Source organism: Pan troglodytes, chromosome 21 (assembly GCF_028858775.2).
Source record: "Pan troglodytes isolate AG18354 chromosome 21, NHGRI_mPanTro3-v2.0_pri, whole genome shotgun sequence".
NCBI lineage: Eukaryota > Metazoa > Chordata > Mammalia > Primates > Hominidae > Pan > Pan troglodytes.
The window spans coordinates 55,494,736-55,521,789 of NC_072419.2; the positions used below are offsets into that span (position 1 = coordinate 55,494,736).

Sequence of the window (27,054 nt, forward strand, 5' to 3'; positions counted from 1 at the left end):
TGGGCAACATGGTGAAACTCCGCCGGGCGTGGTGGTGGCGCCTGTACCTCCAGTTACTCAGGAGGCTGAGGCGGGAGGATCGCTTGAGCCCGGGAAGTCGGGGTTGCAGTGATCCATGATCTCCACTGCACCCCAGCCTGGGCGACAGAGCCAAACCCTGCCTCAAAAAAAAAAAAAAAAAAAAAGACAAAAAATTACTTAGAATTTTACCAACCAGAAACAATCACAGCTAACTGCTTATTGTATTTTCTTCCACAGCTTTTTTTGTATCTAAATATACACATCTAGAGTTTATAAATGTAACTCTTTAGACTCTCTCACCCTTCCACCCTCCTCAAATACTGCCACCGTTTTGAGGCCGGAGACAATGGAATTTGCTTACCTAAAAAGCTCCGCCCCTTGATGGCGTCACACGAAACCAACCACGCCCCATATTGCCGCATGCGCACTCTTAAGAGGTCGAACGGGGAGGGCGGCAGGGGCTCTGGAACGGAAGTGACGCATGGTACTTGCGCAAAGACGACGAGGAGGCTGCGAAAAGTTAAGGGCCGGACCGCACGCTGTGCTCGCTTCCGGAAGTGGCTTCTGCGACAACATGCTTGCGGACCTCGGCTTAATCGGGACCATAGGCGAGGATGACGAGGTGCCGGTGGAGCCCGAGTCTGACTCCGGGGACGAGGAAGAGGAGGTATGAGCACGGTTCTGGTCTTTGGGTTTCCTTGACTGCTTCCCCTCCTCGCGATTCCTCAGGTCCCTGTCCCCGAATCGTCATCATCCCCTGCCAGCCCCGGAAGTTTCCCGAAAAGGATCTCACCAGGACCCCAAGATCTTCCTCAGTTTCCCCGCCACTAGGTTTTCTCTACGTCCGCCTGCTTCTTTGGCCGTGTCGTTCCCTGTCTCCTTGCTGAACTCAGTATCTATTCACTGAACTGATATTTAACCACGCCCTGTGTAAGAGACGGCAGGTCTCTTACACCTTGTAAGAGGTGAAGTCAGCCATGGTTCCTGCTCAAGGAGCCATGGTTAGCTGTCCTTTCGTATGTTCATCGAGCCAGTGTTTATTGAATACTTACGCGTGCTAGACTTAGTGTTAAGCGTTGGGGACGTAGCAATGAACAAGGTGAGTGCCACTCTCCTGAAGCGTATGGTGGTGTGGGGGCTTGCAGACATTAAGCAGTATGGCAATTAAAGAGGTATTGGTGTTCTGAAAAGGATGCTTGCCCTTCAAACATTCAGCCCAGATGTTGTCCCCTCTGCACTCTCATCTGTCCGCCTGATAGGTTTATCCAGATGTCCCATGGCCTCTACAAATTCAACTCCTCCAAAGCTGAACTTGTGTTCACTCTCATCCTGTTCCCTTCTCAAGCCAGAAACCTTAGAGTTATTCTTGACAGTTTTTTCTTCCTCACCGCCGCCAGTGCTCTGCAAGCTAGCTCATGAATCTCTCTTAAGCTTCTCCCGCCTCTCTCCATTCACACTGTACCCACCCTAGCTCCGGCTACTGCTGTCTCATGCTTGCACACCAGCACACCTGCAGTCCACACATACTTCATCTCTTTATCTTGAGCACTTCCAGTGTATTCTTCGCTTAGCAGCAGAGGGATCTCTTTGCGATACAGTCACGTTAGAGACCTCCCTTGCTTAAAACTCTCCAGCCTGCTGGTAGAGAACCCCGGGCCTGTCCACCTTGCAGAGACTCCTCAGGCAGCGTCTGGGTCCCGTACACTGTCCCCATTTCCCCGATGTCCCCTGCGGGCGCAGGCGGCCACCCAGGCCTGCTGGCTGCGGCCCCCTCTCGGACAGGCCTTGGCTCAGCCCGCTGCGTGGGAGGTCATGGGCCAGTCCCCGAGGAGCCGGGCCCCTGCACAGTGCCCGGTCACACCCATGATGCGGGGCTGGCCTCCAACCCTGCAGACCGCGCCGAGCACCAACTCAGTGTTTGGTGTTTGTCTGTGTTTGTTTTTCAAGAAATGATTCAAATTGCTAAAAACAAAACAAAACAAAAAAAACTCTCCAGCCTGCTTTCACGTGGCTTTCAAGGTCCTCACGATCTTGTCCTTTCCACCTTGACTTTCATCTCTCGCAACTCTCCTCTTCATGACCAACACTCCAGTCTCATTCACTTCATTTTTTTTTGAGACAGAGTCTTGCTCGGTCGCCCAGGGTGGAGTGCAGTGGCGCGATCTCGGCTCGCTGCAGCCTCCCCCTCCCGGGTTCAGGCAATCCTCCTGCCTCAGCCTCCCTAGTAGCTGGGACTACAGGCATGCACCACCACACCTGGCTAATTTTTTGTATTTTTTGTAGAGACGGGGTTTCACCGTATTGGCTAAACTGGTCTCAAACTCCTGACCTCAGCTGATCCACCCGCATCAGCCTCCTGAAGTGCTGGGATAACAGGTGTGAGCCACCCTGCCCGGCCCAATACATTGTTATTAACTGTAGTCACCATGCTGCACATTGGATCCCCAGAACTTGTACACTGCAGAACTGAAGAGTGTGTACCCTGTGACCAACATCTCTCCATTTCCACCACACCCCAGACCTTGGCAACCGCCATTCTACTCTCTGTTTCTATGGATTTGATTTTTTTGATTCCGTATGCATTCTGTAATGAGAAATGCAGCGTTCTGTATACGTTCATTGGGATGAAGCTTTTTAATTGTGCTGTTCAAAATTTCTACAGACTTACTCATTTTTGGTCTGCTTGATCTATCAGTTGCTGAGAGAGGTGTGACCCTCATTTCCTTCTTCCTTTCTATTTTTTTTTTTTTCTTGAGACCGTGTCTCGCTCTGTCATCCAGGCTGGGGCGCAGTGGTGCAATCTCGGCTCACCACAACCTCTGCCTCCTGCGTTCAAGCAATTCTCCTGCCTCAGCCTCCTGAGTAGATGGGATTACAGGCATGTGCTACCATACCCAGCTAATTTTTTTGTATTTCTTTTTTTTTGAGATGGAGTTTCACTCTGTTGCCCAGGCAGGAGTGCAGTGATGTGGTCTTGGCTCACTGCACCCTCCGCCTCCCATGTTCAAGCAATTCTCCTGCCTCAGCCTCTCAAGTAGCTGGGACTATAGGCGTGTGCCACCACACCCGGCTAATTTTTGTATTTTTAGTAGAGATGGGGTTTCACTGTATTGGCCAGGCTGGTCTTGAACTCCTGACCTCGTGATCCGCCCACCTCGGCCTCCCAAAGTGCTGGGATTACAGGCGTGAGCCACCACGCCCGTCTTTTTTGTATTTTTAGTAGAGACTGCGTTTCATCATGTTGGTCAGGCTGGTCTTGAACTCCTGACCTTGTCTGCATGCCTTGGCCTCCTAAAGTGCTGGGATTACAGGTGTGAGCCACTGTGCCCGGCCCCTTCTTGCTTTCTGTCATTCTTTATCTCAGCCCCAAAGTCACTCTGTCTCTTACTCTTCCCAGGGGCCCATTGTGCTGGGCAGACGACAAAAAGCCTTGGGGAAGAACCGCAGTGCTGATTTCAACCCTGATTTCGTTTTCACTGAGAAGGAGGGGACGTACGATGGCAGCTGGGCCCTGGCTGATGTCATGAGCCAACTCAAGAAGAAGGTGAGACTGACAGTGATGGACAGCTCCAGACTTCGGGCTATTAAGATTGGAGTGTGGGTTTCAGGGCCTAGCCCTGACCTGACTGACCATCTGTTTACATTCAGCAGATACTACAACTCCTTTGAAAATAACTGGTTAAAAAAAAAACAAAAGAAAATATCTGGTATACTTTTGATGAGATGGGCACAGGGATCACAAATGACTCGCTGTCTTTTTTTTTTTTTTCTGAGTCTGCTTGCTGGGGAAGACTCGTCTTTAATACCAAACAAAGTATGAGCACTTGCCAGGTGGTCTCCGGTGGTGTCACTGTGCAGTGTCCCCGGTTCCCACACAGCACAGCCAAAGCTACCACAGATGTCATTGTCATCTGTTTGTTTGCCAAGATCCCATGCCTTTCTGTGAATCTGGTTAAACTAGAAGATGCATTTAAGTTGTTTTCCATTTCATGTCTTCAAAGAGAAATATTGCCTGTCCAGAACAGTTTAATCCAGGCTTTGCTGGTCCTTACTCTGATTGAAGTAAACCAGTATTGCCTTTTCTTTTTTTTTTTTTGAGACAGAGTCTCTCTCCGTTGCTTAGGCTGGAGTGTAATGGCGCCATCTCAGCTCACTGCAACCTCTGCCTCCTGGGTTTAAGCGATTCTTGTGCTTTAGCCTCCCAAGTTGCTGGGATTACAGGTGCCCACCACCACGCCCAGCTAATTTTTTGTAGTTTTTTTTTTTTGTTTTTGAGATGGAGTCTCACCCTGTCACCCAGGCCAGAGTGCAATGGACTCACTGCAATCTCTGCCTCCTGGGTTCAAGAGATTCTCCTGCCTCAGCCTCCTGAGTAGCTGGGATTACAGGCAGGAGCCACTGTGCTCAGCCTTACCAGCATTGCATTTTCAAGATCGTCTGGAGAGGATTTAAAAATTTTTTTTTTTTGAGACGGAGTTTTGATCTTGTTGCCCAGGCTGGAGTGCAATGGTGTGATCTTGGCTCACCGCAACCTCCGCCTCCCAGGTTCAAGCAATTCTCCTGCCTCAGCCTCCCGAGTAGCTGGGATTACAGGCATGCACCACCACCACACCCGGCTAATTTTGTATTTTTTTAATAGAGACGGGGTTTCTCCATGTTGAGGCTGGTCTCGAACTCCTGACCTCAGGTGATCTGCCCGCCTTGGCCTCCCAAAGTGCTGGGATTACAGGCGTGAGCCACCGCGCCCGGCCTAAAATTTTTATATATATAATATGTATATGTATTTTCAGAGAAGGCCAAAATTTTTTCTTTTTCAAGTTAATTATGAAGAGTTTGTTCTCTTATTCGATGTTTCCATGAAAATTTCTTTTTCACCTCTTTATTTTTATCTGCAGAGGGCAGCCACTACATTAGATGAGAAGATTGAGAAAGTTCGAAAGAAAAGGAAAACAGAGGTGAGAGGAAAAGTGGCTATTTCTCGTTGTTAGGCCCCACTCTTTACTCTCACCACGACCCCAGCATCTCTCTGGAAGCCCTTACAGAGCAGGGCATGGCTGGGGCAGGCGCACTCTTCTGTGTGTTTGCTGTGAATCTGTACTGAGAATCCCCACAGCTGTCCGTTCAGGCCGGAGAGCTTCCTATCGCTCTACTTAGGTTCTGGATTTCTAGAAGTTTCTCAACACCCTCACTTTAATTTTTTTCCCAGGATAAAGAAGCCAAGTCTGGGAAGTTGGAGAAGGAGAAAGAAGCAAAGGAAGGCTCTGAACCAAAGGAGCAGGAAGACCTTCAAGAGAATGATGAGGAAGGCTCAGAAGATGAAGCCTCGGAGACCGACTACTCATCAGCTGATGAGAACATCCTCACCAAAGCAGGTAGATGTTACGGCGGAGGTGTCAGTAACAGGGACAGGAGATCAGAAGGCATCCTCCTTTACTTTGTAGGGTTTCCTCCACTCTTCTGCACAGTTTATCTTTAAGCTATTCTGCCTACAACATTGAACTCCTTTCTTTCTTTTTTTTTTTTTTTTTTAAGAGATGTTGGCTGGGTGCAGTGCCTCATGCCTGTAATCCCAGTACTTTGGGAGGCTGAGGTGGGTGTATCGCTTGAAGCCAGGAGTTTGAGACCAGCCTGGGCAACATGGTGAAACCCCATCTGTACTGAAAATACAAAAATTAGCTTGGTGTAGTGGCATGCACCTGTAATCCCAGCCACTCAGGTGGCTGAGGTACGAGAATCACTTGAAACTGGGAGGCAGAGGTTGCAGTGAGCTGAGATTGTCCCACTGAACTTAACCCTGGGCCACAGAATGAGACCCTCTCTCAAAAAACAAAACAAAAGAGATGTGGTCTCACTCCATCCACAGGCTGGAGTGCAGTAGTGCAATCATACCTCACTGGAAGGCTTGAACTCACTGGCTTAAGTGATCCTCCTGCCTTAGCTTCCTAAGTAGCTGGGCCTACAGGTGCATGCCCCTTTGCCTGGCTGATTTTTTTTTTTGTAGGGACGGGGTCTTGCTTTGCTGCTCAGGCTAGTCTCAAATTTCTAGGCTCAAGCAGTCCTCCCGCCTCGACCTCTAAAACTGCTGGCATTACAGGCGGGAGCCACTGTGCCCGCTGAATCCTTTCTTTTAGGTTTTCTTTTCTCTTGGGATTTTGTTTGGGTTGTTGTACTTCATAGGTAGTTTACTCTTTTCCCATCTAGCCCCATGCGGCTGCCGGATGCCACTGTGATACAAACTCGTTTGGGGTGACATACTCAGATGGGTCCAGCCACATAGTGGGTGCTCAATAAGTATTTCTTTTTTTTTTTTTTTTTTTTTTGAGATGGAGTCTTACTCTGTCACTCAGGCTGGAGTGCAGTGGTACAATTTCAGCTCACTGCAACCTCTGCCTCCCGGGTGCAAGCAACTCTCCTGTCTCAGCCTCCCAAGTAGCTGGGACTACAGGCACACGCCAACACACCTGGCTAATTTTTGTATTTTTAGTAGAGATGGGGTTTCACCATGTTGGTCAGGCTGGTCCCGAACTCCTGACCTCAGGTGATCCACCTGCCTCGGCCTCCTAAAGTGCTGGGATTTTAGGCGTGAGCCACTGCTTCCACCCTCAATAAGTATTTCTTGCAGAAATGTGTGCTAAAGCATCATAATACAGTGTAGTGGTCGAGAGCCTGGTCTCTGGACCAAAGTCACTGGGTTAGCTTTCTCTCCGACCTTAGGCAAGTTACTTCACCATGCTGCCACAAAGTGTCCTCATCTGTGAAACGAGGTTGATGATGGTCACCCCTCAGAGGCTGAAGTGTGGCATTGGCACTTAGGACAGTGTCCAGCAGGATGCAAGTGCTTTGTAAGTCTGAGCCGTGGTCATCAGCTAAGTTTTTCTCCATAGATACACTCAAAGTAAAGGATCGGAAGAAGAAGAAGAAGAAAGGACAGGTGAGCTTGGGGCTGCAAGACAGTATGCAGCTTGTTGGCAAACCGAAAGGAGTTTAAGGTCGTTTGGGTTTCTTGGCTCTTTTTGTTGAATTCTCTTCTCTCTTTTGGTTTTCTGGTGTAGGAAGCAGGAGGATTTTTTGAAGATGCATCTCAGTACGATGAAAACCTCTCGTTCCAGGACATGAACCTTTCCCGCCCTCTTCTGAAGGTAGCAGCTTCTTGTCAAAAATTTTCTTTGTAGAAGCATGGTCTTGCTACGTTGTCCAAGCTGGTCTCAAATTCCTGGCATCAAGCAATCCTCTTGCCTCAACCTCCCAGAGTGCTGGGATTTGAGCCACTGTGCCTGGCCAGTAGTGGCTTATTTTGGCAACCATGGGATTATCGCAGCCACCCCTAACTGGACTTTCTGCTTCTCTCTTTGCCTCCCTCAACTCTTGTCCACACAGTTGCCAGAGAACTCTCTCTTTTTTTTTTTTTTTGAGACGGAGTCTCACTCTGTCGCCCAGGCTGGAGTGCAGTGGCACAATCTCGGCTCACTGCAACCTCCACCTCCCGGGTTCACGCCATTCTCCTGCCTCAGCCTCCCCAGCAGCTGGAACTACAGGCACACACTGCCACGCCCTGCTAATTTTTTGTATTTTTAGTAGAGGTGGGGTTTCACCGTGTTAGCCAGGATGGTCTCGATCTCCTGACCTCGTGATCCGCCCGCCTCAGCCTCCCAAAGTGCTGGAATTACAGGCGTGAGCCACCGCGCCCGGCCGAGAACTCTCTTAAGCAATGAGTTCCATCGTGTCCCTCCTCTTCTAAGTCCTTCAGTACTTCCCAGTCTCACTCGTCTTAGAAGCCCGAGTCCTTATATTGACCTACAAGGCTCTGCCCCTTCTGGCCCTCTCTGACGACACCTCCTGGCACTCATTCTGCTCTGTCCACACTGGCCTCCTTGCTGGCCCTCAAATAGGTTAGGCCTCCTCTTCCTCAGGGCCCTTGCACTTTCTGTTCCCTCTGCCTGGAAGACTCTTCCAGAAATCTTTTGGGGTGCTCTCTAGCTTCCTTCAGGGTTCAACTCAGTATCCCTTGCTCAGTGAGACCTTCCCTGGCAGCCCTACCATGAATAGCACTCCCCCCGCTGCCCGTCTGGCCGCTGCATTGTTTTCCGCAGCATCTCTCCATATGACATGTGTTTGTTTTTTGGTCTGTTTCTACCAGACTGTAAGATTCCTGAGGGCAGAGTTTTTATTTCTTTTATTTACTGCTGTGTCCTCAGTGTCTAGAGCACCACCTCACACATAGTAGGCGTTCAGTGAATGTTTGTGGAATGAATGATTGGTGGGGATTGGTGTGGTCCCCACTTGTCTGGAAACCTGCCCTGTTTGTGTTGTGCTGAGACTTCCCCCGCTCAACCCTGTCTGACCCAGTTCTTTTTTCCTCAGGCCATTACAGCCATGGGCTTCAAGCAGCCCACCCCGATCCAGAAGGCGTGCATACCTGTGGGTCTATTGGGGAAGGACATCTGTGCCTGTGCAGCCACTGGGACAGGTGAAAAGGATAGGGACCCAGGGTGGGCAGAAGGGTGTTACGGCCAGGGCTGGGCTGTAGGTTGACTTACCAAAGGCTGGTTTGCTAAATAAATATTCTTGGTTTTTTGAACTATTTCGTTTTTATTTTTTATTTTGTAGAGATAGGGGTCTCACTTTGTTGTCCAGGCTGGTCTTGAATTCCTAGGTTCAGGTTCAAGTGATCGATTTTCCCATCTTGGCCTCCCAAAGTTCTGGGATTACAGGCGTGAGCCACTGTGCCTGGCCATAAAATTTTTGTAACACAAAAAAGATATACTGGTGCAATTGAGAGAGTAAAGGACTTTTAAATTTTTAACCACTTTATTTTGAAGTATTTGTAGATCAGTGGCAAGTTGCAAAAATAGTGCATAGGGTCTCTCGAATCCTGCATCAATGGTGACATCCCACATAACCGTAGGACAAAATCAAAACCAGGAAATTGGCACTGATACAACAGCGTTTCCTAGACTGCAGAGCTTACTCAGTTTACTGAAGGATTAATTTTTTGTTTTGAGATGGAGTCTCACTCTGTCACCCAGGCTGGAGTGCGGTGGCGCAATCTCGGCTCACTGCAACCTCTGCCTCCTGTGTTCAGGTGATTCTCCTGCCTCAGCCTCCCCAGTAGCTGGGTTTACAGGTGCCCGCCACCACACCTGGCTGATTTTTGTATTTTTAGTAGAGACAGGGTTTCACCATGTTGGCCAGGCTGGTCTCGAATTCCAGACCTCAAGTGATACACCTGCCTCAGCCTCTCAAGAGTGCTGGGATTACAGGTGTGAGCCACCGTGCCTGGCATACTGAAGGATTAATTTTGTAAGATAAACAGTGCATGAGAGGATGTCCAGTCTAGTAGTGGGCCACAAGTTTCAAAGGGTCTGATGAAGGTCATTTTCATTTAATCCTCTTGGGGTATCCCTGATCTCTGTGACCATGGCCTCCTGGCCCTGCCATATCAGAGGAGGAAATTTTTTTTTTTTTTTTTTTTTTGAGACAGAGTCTCGCTCTGTTGCCCAGGCTGGAGTGCAGTGGCACAATCTCGGCTCACTGCAACCTCCGCCCCCCGGGTTCAAGCGATTCTCCTGCCTCAGCCTCCTGAGTAGCTGGGATTACAGATACACGCCACCATGCCCGGCTAATTTTTGTATTTTTAGTAGAGACAAGGTTTTACTATCTTGGCCAGGCTGGTCTTGAACCCCTGACCTCATGATCCACCTGCCTCAGCCTCCCAAAGTGCTGGGATTACAGGCATGAGCCACTGTGCCTGGCCGTATTTTTTCTTTTTTTTTTTTGAGACAGAGTTTTGCTGTTGTCACCCAGGCTAGAGTGCAGTGGTGCGTTCTCAGCTCACTGCAACCTCTGCCTTCAAGTGAATCTCCTTCCTCAGCCTCCTGAGTAGCTGGGATTACAGGTGCCCACCACCAAGCCTGGCTAATTTTTATATATTTAGTAGAGACGGGATTTCACCATATTGGCCAGGCTGGTCTCGAACTCCTGACCTCAGGTGATTCGCCTGCCTTGGCCTCACAAAGTGCTGGGATTACAGGCTCCCGCCACCATGCCCAGCTAAGTTTTTTGTATTTTTAGTAGAATTGGGGCTTCACTATGTTGGCCAGGCTGGTCTTGAACTCCTGACCTCAGGTGATCTGCCTGCCTTGGCGTCCCAAAGTGCTGGGATTACATATGTGAGCCTGACCATGTGATTTGAAAGCAGAAAAAATATTCTATGAAAAATAAGTTCCTTTATTTTCCCCAACCAGACGTAGTTTTTCTGTGCTCTGGTGAAAACCTAACCCTGGAGGGAACTAAACGTCTTCTCATTGCTTCCTTGCTGCCCCTCCCTCCAGGTAAAACTGCCGCCTTTGCCCTGCCTGTTTTGGAGCGTCTGATTTACAAACCCCGCCAGGCTCCAGTCACCCGCGTGCTGGTGCTAGTGCCCACCCGAGAACTGGGCATCCAGGTGCACTCTGTCACCAGACAGCTGGCCCAGTTCTGCAACATCACCACCTGCCTGGCTGTGGGTGAGTTTCTGGCCAAGGGCTGCCAGCCCCTGAGAGACTGTGGTGGGGTGGAGGATGGATGTGCCCCGCCATCTGTTGGTGTTGGTGACAGGTGCCAGGAGAGGCCTTTGTGTTGATTGAATCCACTTAAAAACTGGAAGACTTTTTTTTTTTTTTTTTTTTTGAGACGGAGGAGTCTCGCTCTGTCGCCCAGGCTGGAGTGCAGTGGCGCAATCTTGGCTTACTGGAAGCTCCGCCTCCCGGGTTCACGCCATTCTCCTGCCTCAGCCTCCCGAGTAGCTGGGACTACCGCCACCACGCCTGGCTAATTTTTTGTATTTTTAGTAGAGACAGGTTTTCACCGTGTTAGCCAGGATGGTCTCGATCTCCTGACCTCATGATCCGCCTGCCTTGGCCTCCCAAAGTGCTGGAATTACAGGCATGAGCCACCGCACCCAGCCGACATGTTTTCATAGTGCTTTAGGTGGGTGGGATTTGATTGAGACTTAACCAACCTTCACAAATGAAACCTGAAAACTATGAACATTTTTTTCTTGGTACTGAACAAATTTGGGGTATAATTTCTGCTCTGTGAGAATAATGAATCAAATATTACTTTGGGCAGCGTTTTTCCAATGAAGTTATATGATAGTGTTATCTAGCCTGCATTTTGCCCTCCTTGTGCTATTGGAAGTCAGAAATGATCTTTGTCTCCCTGTAACAGACACCTCATCACTTTCCTCAGCTGCTTCTCTTAGTCCTTGAATGTTTCAGGCATTCTCTTTTTTTTTTTTTTTTGAGAGGAAGTCTCACTCTGTTGCCCAGGTGGGAATGCAATGGCATGATCTTGGCTCACTGCAACCTCCACCTCCTGGGTTCAAGTGATTCTCCCACTGCTTTCCAAGTAGCTGGAATTATAGGTGTGCACCACCATGCGCAGCTAATTTATGTATTTTTAATAGAGATGGGGTTTCGCCATGTTGGGTGGGCTGGTCTCGAATTCCTGACCTGAGGTGATCCACCTGCCTTGGCCTCCCAAAGTGCTGGGATTGATTACAGGCATGAGCCACCTCGCCCAGCCCATGCATTCTCTTCTGAAGTGCTTTTGTGTCATCATCATTGTTGATTTTTGCACTTAGCACAATTTTAATGACATGATCTGTCTTTCCCAGTGTGTTTCTGGGAAACCCATGTGCTTGGGCCTTTGTCAGTCTTACTCAGTGGTTTCCTCTGCATCTGGCCTGAGGCCTGGTGAGTGGCTGGTGCTCAGTCAACACCCATGAGCAGCTGACCTGGCCGCCTGGTGGGGCTCTCTTCTCTTTGCAGGCGGCTTAGATGTGAAGTCTCAGGAAGCAGCTCTTCGGGCAGCGCCTGACATCCTCATCGCCACCCCAGGCCGGCTCATCGATCACCTCCACAACTGCCCTTCCTTCCACCTGAGCAGCATCGAGGTGCTCATCCTGGACGAGGCTGACAGGTGCTCCTCACAGCGTGGGGCCCAGGGCACTGTGGGGTTCCAAGGCCCAGAACCTGGATGTGGACCTGCCACACTGCGTTATTCTCTGTGGCTCTGGGCCATGGCCGTTGGTGTGCGATATCAGATCAGCCACTTGTGCTGGGGCCTCTGCCCAGCCTTAGCCCATGTTTTCCTCTTTTTTCTCTTTCTCTATTATGGTGGTTAAGTGATAAGGCTGGTCAAATGTTGGTCCTGCCACTTCCTAAGGGAGATTTGGAAACATTTAGATTCTCAAAACAAATCTTTTCTCATTTGTAAATGGGAGATAAGGACATACGCACACCATAGTGTTGAGGAGCTGAGGAGGGAGGAAGAGGAAGTGCCAGCGTGGCTCCCACAGGGCCTCTGTGACTGCAGTGGGGACTCCCTCTCCCCCCACCCCGCCCCCCAGCTCTCTGTTCCTCTCTGTGCCATCTGCTCACCTCTTTGCTCTGGGACTGAACAGAAGGAACTCTTCCTGAACTCTGGACTGAGGCTGGAGGTGGGGCAGGGGAAGGAGCTTGCAGACAGCCCCAGGGCATGCTAAGGTTGCAGGCCCTTAATCCCTGACTCTTCACCAGCCTGGGGAATGGCAGCTCCATCCTTCCAGCTGTTCTGAATTCTTAGCGTGTCCTCCTGTTTTCACATTCCACAGCCCGCCTGTCGGCACAGCCTGTCCACACGCCCCCACTTTGTGGCTTCTGCATTTGCCATTTCCTCAGCCTGGAGCCATCTCCTGCCCCTTCAGGTTTCTGTTCCAGTTGTTATCTTGTTAGTGGGGCCTTTGCTGGCCGCCCTGTGATGGTCCTGCCCTGACTTGCTCCTCCCATCCTGCCTGCATTGTCACTGAGGGTTCATGGAGTGCCAAGTCCCCCTCTCTCCCTAGGATACAGTATTCATGAAGGGGCTACTGCTGTACCCCCATGAACAAGGGCATGTCTAGTATATAGCAGGCGCTCAGTAAATACTTGTTGAATAACCAATTGGCTGACTCCCCCAGAACAAAAGACCCATTCCTGAGGCCTAAAGGATGAAAAAGAGATCATTTTAAGCCAAGGGGATGTGATCTGGTTTAGGTTTTAAAGGGGGAGGGAAACTATTCAAGTATGTACCTCAAAAGACCAAAAAAGGCGGAGGAAGTATTTGAGATTTAGATCAGGAGACAGCTCTGTGTGATACCTGGACCTAGACTGTAGCCTGCACTGGGGAGAGAAATGCTGTAAGGGGTTGGGCTTGCTGAAAACATGGAATCCAAGGAATCTCACAGATTACTATTATGTATAAAGAGAAAGAGGATCCTTTACAGTGGTGTGATCTGGCAGACACTATAGCCAAGTGACCAACCTCACATCCACAGTTCTGGAACAAACCGGCCGTCAGTATCTCATGATGGAGCGTGAATGCAGGGCACAGCTGTGCCCAGCAGCGCTGTCCCCATGAGGATTTCTCTGAATCCAGTTACTGAGAAATAATTATACGAATCCAGACTGTGAGAAGGATGAGGGGCCTTTTTGTTCCTTTTCTTTTTTTTTTTTTTTTGAGTCAGGGTCTTGCTTTGTCACCCAGGCTGGAGTGCCATGGTGTGAACACCAGCTCATTGCAGCCTCTACTTCCTAGACTCAGGTGATCCTCCCATCTCAGTCCCCCGACGTAGCTACTACTACAGGCACACGCTACCATGCCTGGCTTATTTTATATTAAATAAATAGAGACGGGGTCTTGCTATGTTGTCAAGGCTGGTCTTGAACTCCTGGGCTTAAGACACCCTCCTGCCTCGGCCTCCCAAAGTTTTGGGATTATAGGCATGAGCCACCTTGCCCGGCCCCAGCTCATTTTTGTATTTTTTGTGGAGATGAGGTTTTGCTATGCTGCCCAGGCTGAGGGGGCTTTTCTAGATGGAGGAAGACTAGAGACGTGGCAGCCAGTTGCAAGGCAGGAACTTTGGTTCTTGCACTAAAACAAAAGGTAACTATAAAATAAAACTTGGCCTGGCATAGTGGCTCATGCCTATAACCCCAGCACTTTGGGAGGCCGAGGCAGGCGGATCACCTGAGATAGGGAGTTCAAGACCAGCCTGACCAACATGGAGAAACCCCATCTCTACTAAAAATACAAAATTAGCCGGGTGCGGTGGCTCATGCCTGTAATCCCAGCACTTTGGGAGGCCAAGGCAGGCGGATCACGAGGTCAGGAGATCGAGGCCATCCTGGCTAACACAGTGAAACCCCGTCTCTACTAAAAATACAAAAATATTAGCCGGGCGTGGTGGCGGGCGCCTGTGGTCCCAGCTACTCCGGAGGCTGAGGCAGGAGAATGGCGTGAACCTGGGAGGCGGAGCTTGCAGTGAGCGGAGATCGCGCCACTGCACTCCATCCTGGGCGACAGAGCGAGACTCCGTCTCAAAAAAAAACCAAAAAAAAAACAAAATTAGGTGGGTGTGGTGGTGCATGCCTGTAATCCCAGCTATTCAGGAGGCTGAGGCGGGAGAATCGCTTGAACCCGGGAGGCCAAGATTGTGCCATTGCACTCCAGCCTGGGCAACAAGAGTGAAACTCCATCTCAAAAAAAAAAAAAAAAAAAAAAGACACTTGGAACCTGGAGGCAGCTGAAGGAATTTGAATGTGGCCTGTACTTTAGATATTCACGCACTCAAAAGTCTTGGGTGTGTTGATGAAGTTGTGTTTCTGTAAGAGAAGGTCCTAGTGCTTAGGAGTTGTGTGCTGAAATATTTGGGGTAAGGTGTTATAACATCTGTGACTGACTTGCCACAAAAAGACAAAGCAAATGTGGCAAAATGATAATTCTTGGTGAAAAGATAAAATAATAAAATAGATGAGTCCTAAATGTAACCAATGACAACAAACAGCAGCCGGTATGCAATCCCGTGTCCCTCACTGTGACCGAAGAGCACTCTCTCCATTTCTGCCATGTCTTTCTCTGCTCCCAGGATGCTGGATGAGTACTTTGAGGAGCAGATGAAGGAGATCATCCGAATGTGTTCCCACCACCGCCAGACCATGCTCTTCTCGGCCACCATGACAGACGAGGTGGGCCGAGGGACTTCTTTGTGGCGGGTGGCAGGTGTGCGCAGAGGGGGCCATGCAGAGGACCCTGACTGGGCTTGAGGGGGTTTGCCTGGGGTGAGCACTGCTGCCTCCTTCCCTACCACCTTGCAGAGAGCTGAGGAAACCTGGCTTTGTGCTTGGCAGGTGAAAGATCTGGCTTCTGTCTCCTTGAAGAATCCTGTCCGGATATTTGTGAACAGCAACACAGATGTGGCTCCCTTCCTGCGGCAGGAGTTCATCCGGATCCGGCCTAATCGTGAAGGAGACCGGGAAGCCATTGTGGCAGGTGGCAGCCCAGGGCAAGCCTGGGCAGGGTGGGCTGGTCAGCTTCCTTGAGCTCGTAGTATCCATGCTGAAGTGCTTGGTTTCCCCTGCGCCTCTGCCGTCCAGTCTTCCCCAGCGCAGAGGCTGCACTGCACTAACGATGATCCGCTGCCTCACTTCTCCACGGGTCCTTCCTCCCTTTGCTTTATCGCCTCACCAATCCTCTTTGTGTCCTGTTCAACTCCCAACCACTTGGCATCAGCTGCTGTTGTACCCGTCAGTCCAGACCACTGTTCTCTGTTGCCTGGATCGTTGCGCAGCCTCTTGCTCGAGCTCCCTGCTTCCACTCGGCCTTTTGTGACTCTCTGCATTGCAGAGCATTTACGATGATTGCTTGCAGAAGACATTTGTACTTATTATGTCCTTATTTGAACACCCTGCGGTGGCTTCCATTGGTCTTAGACTAAAATCCAAACATCTTAGTTTTTTAGGACTCTTCGGGCCTGGCCCTTGCCTGCCCGGGATCCCAGCCGTGGAGGCTTGCTCATGGCTCCAGCCACATTCGCCTGCTTGCACTTTTTTTTTTTTTTCTTTGAGGCAGAGTCTTGCTCTGTCGCCCAGGCTGGAGTACACTGGCACGATCTTGGCTCAATGCAGCCTTTGCCTCCTGGGTTCAAACGATTCTCCTGCCTCAGCCTCCCGAGTAGCTGGGATTACAGGCACTTGCCACCACTTCTGGCTAATTTTTGTATTTTTAGTAGAGATGGGGTTTCACCGTGTTTGCCAGGCTGGTCTTGAACTCCTGGCTTCAAGTGATCTGTCCTCCTTGGTCTCCCAAAGTGCTGGGATTACGGGCATGAGCCACTACATCCAGCTGCCTGCTTGCACTTCTCACTATAAGCTGGTTCCTGCCTCCAGGCCTTCATGTTTGCCATTTCCTCTGTCTAGAATCTTCCCCTGGATCTTCCCATGGATCATCTGCCTTGTCATTCAACCTAATGTCACCTCTTCAGAGAGGCCAGCCCTTAGCTGCTTCCCCCTTGTCCCTGCACTCTCTCTCACAGCATTTTTCACCCCCCAGGAATTGGCTTCTCTGTATCCACCCTGGAATTTCAGTTCCACAGGACAGGGACAGTGCCTGTCTATCCAGTGCCAGGCACAGTGACCATACTTTGTGGATGAGGAGGGGGTACATGTTGAATAAGAGCCTAGAAACAGCTGCCAGCTCAGTCCTCTCTTCCTGCCAGCTTTGTTGACGAGGACCTTCACTGACCATGTGATGCTGTTCACGCAAACCAAGAAGCAGGCCCACCGCATGCACATCCTCCTGGGGCTCATGGGGCTGCAGGTGGGCGAGCTCCATGGCAACTTGTCACAGACGCAGCGGCTGGAGGCCCTCCGGTAACATTTGGGGTGGGGACTGAGGCTCCCACCATCCTTCTGGGGCAGAGAGGATAGAAGGAGGAAGAGGACCCTGAGCATTCTATTAGAGCATTAGCAGGGGACACATAGCATGATCTTGGCCTTGAACATTTTAACCTAACCACTGTGAGGTCATGTCTTAGATGTGTTTAGAACTCTAACTTCATAGTCAGAGATGACCCTCATGTCCTTGGATGCTTGTCCCTAGCATGGGAGCTGTTGTGTGGCGTGACAGAGGAAGCTGGCTTGGAAAGGCAACACATGGTCTCTTCTTGGAAGCTTTCTGAGAGTGGTGAACATTCCTGGGTCTGATTGAACAAGATTTAGAGTCAAAGTTAGCAGCCATTACTTGAGCATCTACTTTGCCAGGCACCGTGCCGCGTGCTTTCCATGTGATTTCTTGTTTAGTCCTCAGAGAATGGCATCAAGGTGGTTGGCAAGGAGGAACCCTTTAGAACTCTCCACCTAACCCTGTTCATCAGTGGGTGCTGAAAGGTGTTTGTTAAAGATAGGCTGATTTAAACTGAGACAATTGCCTATGCTGTTAGCAGATACAGAACTACGTTTGCTCTGTATGATGGGTTGTTGAAGGGTGGGTGTAAATATCCCATGTGCTCACATTTAGAATCTATCCCTATTTTTTTTTTTTTTTTTTGAGACGGAGTCTTGCTCTGTCGCCCAGGCTGGAGTGCAGTGGCGCAATCTTGGCTTACTGCAAGCTCCGCCTCCCAGGTTCACGCCATTCTCCTGCCTCAGCCTTCCAAGTAGCTGGGACTACAGGCGCCCGCCACCATGCCCGGCTAATTTTTTGTATTTTTAGTAGAGACGGGGTTTCACCGTGTTAGCCAGGATGGTCTCGATCTCCTGACCTCGTGATCCGCCCACCTCGGCTTCCCAAAGTGCTGGGATTACAGGTGTGAGCCACCGTGCCCAGCCTCTATCCCCATTTTAATGCCCTGTTTTGTCCTCTGCTGGCTCAGGCTCTTGTGGAGCATTATTAGGGGAGGGTGTCTGGATGAACAGCTGTTTGTGACTGTTTCTAGGCGTTTTAAGGATGAACAGATTGACATCCTCGTGGCCACTGATGTGGCAGCCCGTGGACTTGACATTGAGGGGGTCAAAACGGTGAGCAGACCCTATCTTCCTTGGACTTTTGGTGGAAGTCTTTTTGCCTCTTCGCACCCCCCTTCCCTTGCCAGGCCTGACTGGTGTTCATTTTTGACCTTCTAGGTAATCAACTTCACAATGCCTAATACCATCAAACATTATGTCCACCGGGTGGGGCGAACAGCACGTGCTGGCAGGGCTGGGCGCTCAGTCTCTCTGGTGGGAGAAGATGAGCGGAAGATGCTGAAGGAGATTGTAAAAGCTGCCAAGGCCCCTGTGAAGGCCAGGATACTTCCCCAAGGTGAGCAGGCACCCCTGTGGCAGTGCAGAATGGCTCGGTGGGCAGGGCAAGGACAGAGTGTAACGGCTGAGAGCAGGTACTTTGCAGTTCAGAGCCAGATTTGAATTCCAGCCCTGCTGCTTCCTTGCCGAGTGACCATGTGCAGGTTTCACCTCACCTCTCTGAGCTTGCCTCCTGTGTGTAGAAGGGAATTATGACAGAATTGTAAACACAGTGCCCCATTTAGGTGGAAATTGAGAAGAGAAGGTTGCTTGGGGCAAAATTCTCACTAAACTCCTCTTTCCCTTACTGTTGGTGGTGGGGAAGAGAGAGATCAGTACTCATTCTTTTTGGGTCCTTTCATTGATTTTGTTCCTCTGATCTGTAGGGGTCTTATAGAGCACATCCTCTTTAAAGTCTTTTTTTGTTTTGTTTTGTTCTTGAATTCCTAGGCTCAAGCAATCCACCCACCTTCTGCCTCCCAAAGTGCCGGGATTAACAGTAATGAGCCACCATGCCCAGCCTTAAAAATTTTTAAAGTTATAAAAATAATACATATTTAGCCTGAGCATGGTAGCTCTTGCCTATAACCCAGCACTTTGGGAGGCCAAGGCAGGAGGATTGCTAGAGGCCAGGAGTTCAAGACCAACCTGAGCAATATAGTGAGCTGCCTGTCTCTAAAAAAAAAAAATTAGCTGGGCATGGTGGTGTGTGCCTGTAGTCCCAGCTATTCAGAAGGCTGAGGCAGGAGATCTCTTAAATCCAGGAGGTTGAGGCTGCAGTGAGCTATGATTGCGCCACTGCACTGCAGCCTGGGCAAAAGTGCAAGACCCTGTCTCTAAAAAATGAAATGAAAAGTACGTATTTATTGTTGGAAATTAGTAAATAAAAAAATTGTAATTCTGTGTCAAAGAGCTCACCACTGGTAGCATTTAGGTGTATGTCTTTTCAAACCATTTTTCCTTTCTTAAATGTCCCTTTTATTTTTTTCATTTTCATTGTCTTCATTTAATCAGCGACTAGTTATTGAGTCCTGCTGTGGGCCTAGTGCTATTGATTCTGTTCTAGGTGCTGGGGATACAACAGGGAACAAAGCAGAGCTGTGGTTCTGGGAGAAAGAGACAATAAATAAGCTAACAGTAGATGTGATTGAGAACAGCAGGAGGAGACTGCCTCATTAAGCTGTTAAGGAAAGGCCTCTGCACAGCTGGCATTGGAGCTGAGTCCTGGGTGATCGGAATGAGGCATGAGAGGTCTGAGGGCAAAGTGCTAAGCTGAGAGAACAAGGGCGGAGGCTGTGAGGTAGGAACGAGCTTAGTGTGTGAGAACAAGAGAAAGGTCAGGAGGCTCAGGCGTGGTGAGCAGGGACACATAGAAGATCAGAGCGGTAGGCAGGGGCCACTCTGAGTCTGGGGGATATGAAGCAGAGAAGGCACACATTACAAACACCATTTCCTATGTCAGTAAATGCACAGCTAAATTATTTTCATCAGTTACACAGTATTAGTAGTCACCCTTATTTTATTTTATTTAATTTATTTTTGAGATGGAGTCTTGCTCTGTTGCCAGGCTGGAGTGCAGTGGTGTGATCTCGGCCCATTGCAACCTCTGCGTACCGGGTTCAAGTGATTCTCCTGCCTCAGCCTCCCAAGTAGCTGGGACTACAGGTGCGTGCCACCATGCCCAGCTAATTTTTATATTTTTAGTACAGGTGGGGTTTCACCATGTTGTCCAGGATGGTCTCGATCTCTTGACCTCGTGATCCACCCGCCTTGGCCTCCCAAAGTGCTGGGATTACAGGCTTGAGCCACTGCCTTATTTTGTTTAAGATAAGGTCTTGCTTTGTTGCCCAGGCTGGGGTACAGGGGTGCGATCATAGCTTACTGTTGCCTCGAACTCCTGGGTTCAAGCAGTTCTTCTCCTCAGCCTCCTGAGTAGGTGAGACTACAGGTGTGTGCCACCATGATGGCTAATTTTTTTTTTTTTTAGATGGAGTCTCGCTCTTTTGCCCAGGCTGGAGTGTAGTGGTGTCATCTTGGCTTACTGCAACCTCCGCCTCGTGGGTTCAAGCAGTTCTCCTGCCTCAGCCTTCTGAGTAGTAGCTGGGATTACAGGCGTGTGCCCCCACACCCAGCTGATTTTTGTATTTTTAATAGAGACGGGGTTTCACAGCATTGGCCAAGCTGGTCTCAAACTCCTGACCTCAGGTGACCCACCTGCCTTGGCCTCCCAAAGCGTGGGATTACAGGCGTGAGCCACTGTGCCTGGCGTTTTTTTTTGTTTTTTTTTTTTTGTAGAGACAGAGTCTGGCCACGTTGCCCAGGCTGGCCTCAAATTCCTGGGCTCAAGCAATCCTCCCACCTCAATCTCCCAGAGTGCCGGGTTACAGGTGTGAGCCATCATGCCTGGCCTACCCTTATTTGTAAATCCTTTTTATTTTCTCCCATTGAGATGTCATCCTCAAATTCCGGGACAAGATTGAGAAAATGGAGAAAGATGTGTATGCAGTTCTGCAGCTAGAGGCGGAGGAAAAAGAGATGCAGCAGTCGGAAGCCCAGGTGAGGCTGCGAGGCGGGATCTTGTTCACAAGGCTGCTCAGTAAGCAAGCTGCTGCATCCCTGCTGGTGCTGCCCTTCTGAAATGTTTCTCCCATCAGAGCCCCAGGCATTTGCAGCCCGTGGCTTCCTGTGTTAGTAGATATGGGTTTCACGGCAGGCATCCTTTTGTTATCTCTACAGATCAATACAGCAAAGCGGCTCCTGGAGAAGGGGAAGGAGGCAGTGGTCCAAGAGCCTGAGAGGAGCTGGTTCCAGACCAAAGAAGAGAGGAAGAAGGAGAAAAGTAAGTCAGGGAGGTTCCGCAGAAATCTAAATACAGAATTACCCCACAGGACTCAGCAGTTCCATTTCCTAGTTCTATACTGTAAAGCAGCAGTCCCCAACCTTTCGGCACCAAGGACCAGTATCGTGGAAGACAATGTTTCCACATTTGGGGTGTGGGGGGTGCATTAGATTCTCATAAGGAGTGCACACCCTAGATCCCTCGCATGCGCACTTCACAGTAGGGTTAGTGCTCTTATGAGAATCTAATGCTGCTGCTGATCTGACAGGAGGCCAAGCACAGGTGGCAATGCTTGGTTGCCCAATGCTCACGTCCTGCTGTGCAGCCTGGTTCCTAATACGCCATGGACTGGAACCGGTATGCAGCCTGGGGGTTGGGGACCACTGTTGTAAAGGATGTAAACAGGGACTCAAACAGATACTTAGATGCCAGTGTTCTTTGAATTACTGTTCATAATAGCAAAAAGGTGGAAACAAACTATGTTCATCAACAAGTGAATGGATAAACAAAATTTGGGGTGTGTGTATATATACACACAATGGAATATTATTCAGCCATGAAGTTCTGATACATGCCATAAGGATGAACCTTGAAAATATTAAGCTGAATGAAATAATCCAGACACAAAGGGACAAATACTGTCTGATTTCACTTACCTGAGATACCTAGCTGGGCAAATTCACAGAGACAGAAATAGATTATAGATTACTTAGGGCTAGGGGAAGGGGGGTTATAGGAAATTATTAGTGGTTGCAGAGCTTCTGTTTTCAATGATGTCAGTGAGTAGCCTCCTGATAGGAGTTTTGGAAACAGATAGTGGTGATGGTTGTACAATGTTGTGAATGTAAGTAATGCCACTGAATTGTATACTTAAGATTGGGTAAAATGGCAGCCTTTGTTTTATATGTGTATATATAACCACAATAAAAATAATTTTAAAAAAGGCAGGAGATATTTAATACAGATTTCCTCTCCATCTCCCTTTAAAAAAGACCCAAAACACTTATAAGTTCACATTGTTCTATGCCTTACCTTTTCACTTAATTTTGAAGCTTAGAGATATGCTTTATATAGGCCCACATATGCTGCCCTTTTTGTTTTTTGTTTTCAGACGGAGTCTTGCTCTGTCACTGAGGCTGGAGTGCAGTGGCGCAATCTCGGCTCACTGCAAGCTCTGCCTCCTGGGTTCACCCCATTCTCCTGCCTCAGCCTCCCGAGTAGCTGGGACTACAGGTGCCTGCCACCGCACCTGGGTAATTTTTTGTATTTTTAGTAGAGATGGGATTTCACCGTGTTAGCCAGGATGGTCTCGATCTCCTGACCTCGTGATCCACCTGCCTTGGCCTCCCAAAGTGTTGGGATTACAGGTGTGAGCCATGAGCCACTGCACTCGGCCCCCTTTTTGTTTTTTTTTAATGGCTTCATGTTCTTCCATCATATGAGTAGATTGTTGAGGGACATTGAGGTTGTTTACAATCATTTGTCATCCAGCCTGGGCAGCATGGCAAAACCCCATCTCTACTAAAAATCAAAAAATTAGCCGGACATGGTGGTGCATGCCTATAGTCCAACTACTTGAGAGGCTGAGGTAGGAGGATCACCTGAGCCTGGGGAGGTCAAGGTTGCAGTGAGCTAAGATTCTGCCACTGAACTGCAGCCTGGGCGGCAGAATGAGACCCCGACTCAAAAGAAACCACCACCACCACCAACAAAAAACCCAAAAAATAATCATTTGTCATTACAAACAAGTGATGTAGGGAATAACCTTGCACATATGCCCTTTTACAATTAAGCAAGTGTATATTTGGCTTGCAGGATTAATTCCTAAAAGTGGAATAGTGGGTCAGAGGATATTTGTATTTCTAGTTTTGTTAGAGGTTGCAAAATTTCCCTCCTAGAGGGTATACCAGCAGTTTTAGAAATGCTGTCTATATTTGATGGGACAAAATAAGGTTGTATATAAGTTAAATTTCTGATAAAAATAGAGTTATAACTGTATTGGTGGGTAAAGTAGTATAAGTGACCTAAATCTTCATCCTTCATAGCAGGAGGTTTGTAATGAGTATCTTAAGTGGATTGAGAAATAGTCAAAAAAGCATGTTATTTAGTGAGATGGAGGTAATCAGTGGAAGAAGTGCTTGCGGCTTTTCTTTTCTTTTTTTTTTTTGAGGCAGGGTCTCGCTCTGTCGCCCAGGCTGGAGTGCAGTGGCGCGATCTCAGCTCACTGCAGCCTCCCCTTCCTAAGTTCAAGCAATTCTCTCACCTCAGCCTCCCAAGTAGCTGGGATTACAGGTGCACCACCATGCCCAGCTAATTTTTGTATTTTTAGTAGTCGGGGTTTCACCATGTTGGCCAGGCTGGTCCCAAACTCCTGACCTCAGGTGATCCACCCACCTCAGCCTCCCAAAGTGCTGAGACTACAGGCACGAGCTACTGCACTCGGCCAAGAAGTGCTTGCCGCTTTTCATTTTAATCTGCTAACTTACCAATTGAAAACGTGTACTTCTTATCATAAGCTTAAAAAAAGATAAAATCATCCCTGAAATCTTATGCTTTCTTCTCATCCCAGTTGCCAAAGCTCTGCAGGAATTTGACTTGGCCTTAAGAGGAAAGAAGAAAAGGAAGAAGTTTATGAAGGATGCCAAAAAAAAGGGGGAGATGACAGTGAGTGGCCTCCCTTTTGGAGTTTGGGCCCACTCGGTGGGGTGGGTCAGAGTGGCCTGGTGTGTTCCACACTCACACCTCCCCACTCCCCCTAGGCAGAGGAAAGGTCCCAGTTTGAAATCCTCAAGGCGCAGATGTTTGCTGAACGGCTAGCGAAGAGGAATCGCAGAGCCAAGCGGGCCCGAGCAATGCCCGAGGAGGAGCCAGTGAGAGGTCCTGGTAGGTGAATGGGGAGCCCAAAGGAGCTTGTACAAGGTTTTCCCTGAAACCTGTGCTTTGGATCAGGGAGAAAATCTGAGGGATGATGACAGTAGCCCACATTATTTGAGTAATTAGTATGTACCAATGTGTACAGCTATCCCTCCATGGTCTAAGGGGTGCAGTGACCTTGTGGTTGGTGAGAACTAGGATTTGAACGCCAGCTTTTCTGACTCCGGAGCCTAAGGCCTCACCAGCTGCTACTTGGAGGAGCTGGTGAGGACAGAATGAAGATAGTCTTTGGATGCCAGAGTATCCACTGAACTTGGAATCATTACCTTGAACTTAAGGGGATTTAGGAGCTTGGGCCAAAGACAACCATATGTAACCCATTCTCTCTGTGCACAGCCAAGAAGCAAAAGCAGGGGAAGAAATCTGTATTTGATGAAGAACTCACCAACACAAGCAAGAAGGCCCTGAAACAGTATCGAGCTGGGTAGGATTTTAAGTCATCATGGAGCCCTTGGTATTCTTTTTTTTTTTTTTTTTTTTTTGAGACGGAGTCTCGCACTGTCGCCCAGGGTGGAGTGCAGTGGTGCATCTTAGCTCACTGCAAGCTCCACCTCCTGGGTTCAAGCGATTCTCCTGCCTCAGTCTCCCAAGAAGCTGGGACTATAGGCGCACGCCACCATGCCCAACTAATTTTTGTATTTTTAGTAGAGATGGGGTTTCACCATGTTTGCCAGGATGGTCTCGATCTCTTGACCTCCTGATCCACCCGCCTCAGCCTCCCAAAGTGCTGGGATTACAGGCTTGAGCCACCGTGCCCAGCGAGCCCTTGGTATTCTAATGGAAGCTATGAGTCTTCTGCCTCCTTCCCCATTCCCAGTTTTTGCACACCTATAGCTTTATACTATGTAAATTCAAGGGTACCTGTCTGTTCTCCACCCCCCACCCCTCTCAGGGCCACCTGAGGATCCCAAGGTGAGAACAGGAGAGGGGTGTTCAGTTAGCACTGTTCCTGCCTTGGAGGTGAAATAGTACATTGTTGGGTTCAGAAATGGAGCTTTCCTTCAGGGGAGTGATAACTCTTTCATCTCAAGTTCCATCCTGCAGAACCCCAGAGAATCCTGGCTTGCTTTTAGGAATATGTTGTCCCACACCATTTTCCCCAGCCCAAGGTTGGGGTAGGGGCAGACTAAGCTTCCCAAGTAGTCGTATATACCTAAGAAGGGCCTCTTCCAACCTTGTTTTAAAATTGGGCCCTGACTTCCAGAAACACGTTATCAGGTGGAAACACATAAAGGCTTAGAACTTAGGGCCTGAAAATGATGCATCCCAGAGATGCTACTGCTTCATGTAGGAGCTGGGGAGGGTGGGGGTGAGACAACACCCATTTGTTCAACAGTTTGCTCATTTCAGCATGTCATCTTCTCTCACAGCCCTTCCTTTGAAGAAAGGAAACAGTTGGGCTTGCCCCACCAGAGACGAGGAGGAAACTTTAAATCTAAATCCAGGTGATACTGGCTGTTTTGGAGGGGCATAGGTTTTGGGATTAGAGATAAAAACCTTTCATGGAAAAGGAGCTTCTCCATCCTCATTCTGGTCTTAACTCTGATTTTCTTACAGATACAAGAGGAGGAAGTAGCTGTTGTGGCCCGAAGAAATTCATGGGGGCAGCCCTTAAATCCCTTCCCTGTGGGAAGTCATCCTGGCTGGTCTGTCTTTTCTCCATTTGTTTTTAAAAAAAAAAAAACAAAAACCAACACTTTGGTGTGGTGGTATGGTACGTAGCTATTTTCCTAAGCATGTCTGTCAATCTCCCTTCTTGCTGATTAGCTTTCATATGACTATATTAAATGGAAGTATTTTTGGGAAAAGAGAAACCAATCCAAGTGTATATCTTATTACTATCTCTTCCTCAATGACAAATGTGCCCACAGTCTACTAGCTTGGTATCACCACATACGGTTGGAATGCATAATCTTTATGCTTGTAGAGGAACTGGGTATGGAGTGAGGAAATTCTTGGTAGAAGTTCTCTTCTAGCCTGGGGAACATAACAAGACCCTGTCTCTTAAAAAAAAAAACAACAACAGAAAAGTTCTCTTCTGTTGATACTCTAGAACTAAGAGCTAAATGATAGCTGAAGAAGATAGCTAAATGATAACTCTTAGTTCTAAAACATCAACAGGGGAGAACTTTAGCATGAATGCCAACCATGCACCAGATATTCTGTGTGCTGAATAGAATCCAGTCAACTCACTGCACTCCTGTGAGGCAGGCAGTGATATCCTCATTTTCCAATAAACAGAGGCTTGGAAAGACTAACTTTCCAGAGTTGCACAGCTGGGAATTCAGGTTTTCAACCAACATCTACTTGAACCCTCACCTTACCTCTTGCTGCTGTGCTGTGGAAATGCTGCTGGAGAAATGGAAGCCCGAAAAGGACAGAAGGAGCCTTGACACCATAAATTAGTTACTTGCTGCAAAAACCAGAGTCTCTTGTCCTCCAGGCTGGAGTGCAATGACACGATCTTGGCTCATTGCAACCTCCACCTCCCGGGTTCAAGCGAATCTCCTGCCTCAGCCTCCCAAATACCGGTGATTACAGGTGCCCGCTACCATGCCTGGCTAATTTTTGTATTTTTAGGAGAGACAGGGTTTCACCATGTTGGCCAGGCTGGTCTTGAACTCCTGACCTCAGGTGATCCACCACCTCAGCCTCCCAAAATGCTGGGATTACAGGCATGAACCACTGTACCTGGCCAAAAACCAGTTTTGATCCTGTAAGAACGTCGGTTCTCATCCTTTTCTGACTCAGAATGAGATGAAAGCTGTGGGGCCCCACCTGGGAAAACTGTATAGTTTGTTATAATTTCAGGGAGTACTTACCACCCTACCCCCAGCTTAAAAATTATAAGTTATCCAGTAGCACATACCCTAGATACTAAAGAGTGTGTTCAAAGCTATTCATTCAGACTGCACCTAAGTCACCAACAGAGGGTCCAATTCAGAAAATGATGGCACAACTGTGTGAGGGAGTACAGTTCAGACTACTGTCTTACTGGATTTTACAGAAAGTAGGTTATTAGGCTAAAAAAGCCAAGTGCAGAACTGTGTACTTTTTCTTTTCCTTTTCCTTTTTTTGAAGCAGGGTCTCACTCTTGCCCAGGCTGGAGTGCAGTGGCTTCACTGCTCACTGCAACCTCGA

The 27,054-nt window shown here is 48.7% G+C and overlaps 1 protein-coding gene across 5 annotated transcripts; it reads left to right on the top strand.

Annotated features, from left to right (window-relative positions):
• The first annotated feature begins 450 nt into the window (after positions 1 to 450).
• Positions 451 to 25,727, top strand: DDX27 (DEAD-box helicase 27). Of its 5 annotated transcripts, XM_024352045.3 has the most exons (22): positions 508 to 688; positions 3,419 to 3,565; positions 4,917 to 4,976; positions 5,228 to 5,393; positions 6,906 to 6,952; positions 7,074 to 7,160; positions 8,383 to 8,488; positions 10,353 to 10,526; positions 11,832 to 11,982; positions 12,656 to 12,748; positions 14,948 to 15,047; positions 15,210 to 15,351; positions 16,577 to 16,730; positions 17,795 to 17,876; positions 17,982 to 18,159; positions 20,590 to 20,696; positions 20,877 to 20,979; positions 23,549 to 23,643; positions 23,739 to 23,862; positions 24,250 to 24,337; positions 25,284 to 25,358; positions 25,471 to 25,727. In XM_024352045.3, exons 1-22 carry the CDS (start codon positions 596 to 598, stop codon positions 25,487 to 25,489), a joined length of 2,391 nt encoding a protein of 796 aa, XP_024207813.2. In that variant the 5' UTR covers positions 508 to 595; the 3' UTR covers positions 25,490 to 25,727. The 5 variants fall into 5 exon arrangements, with proteins under 5 accessions (XP_001166506.1, XP_009435681.3, XP_024207813.2 ...); XM_001166506.7 differs by lacking the exon at positions 12,656 to 12,748 and having other exon boundaries at positions 451 to 688; XM_009437406.4 differs by lacking the exons at positions 12,656 to 12,748; positions 24,250 to 24,337 and having other exon boundaries at positions 453 to 688.
• Positions 25,728 to 27,054: the final 1,327 nt, after the last annotated feature.

Excerpts from the sequence above, each read along its gene's own strand:
- DDX27 (XM_009437406.4), top strand. The coding sequence starts at position 503 with ATGGTACTTGCGCAAAGACGACGAGGAGGCTGCGAAAAGTTAAGGGCC. Across the intron at positions 10,527-11,831 it reads CACCACCTGCCTGGCTGTGG|GCGGCTTAGATGTGAAGTCT; the intron begins GTGAGTTTCTGG and ends TTCTCTTTGCAG. Across the intron at positions 16,731-17,794 it reads CAGCGGCTGGAGGCCCTCCG|GCGTTTTAAGGATGAACAGA; the intron begins GTAACATTTGGG and ends GACTGTTTCTAG.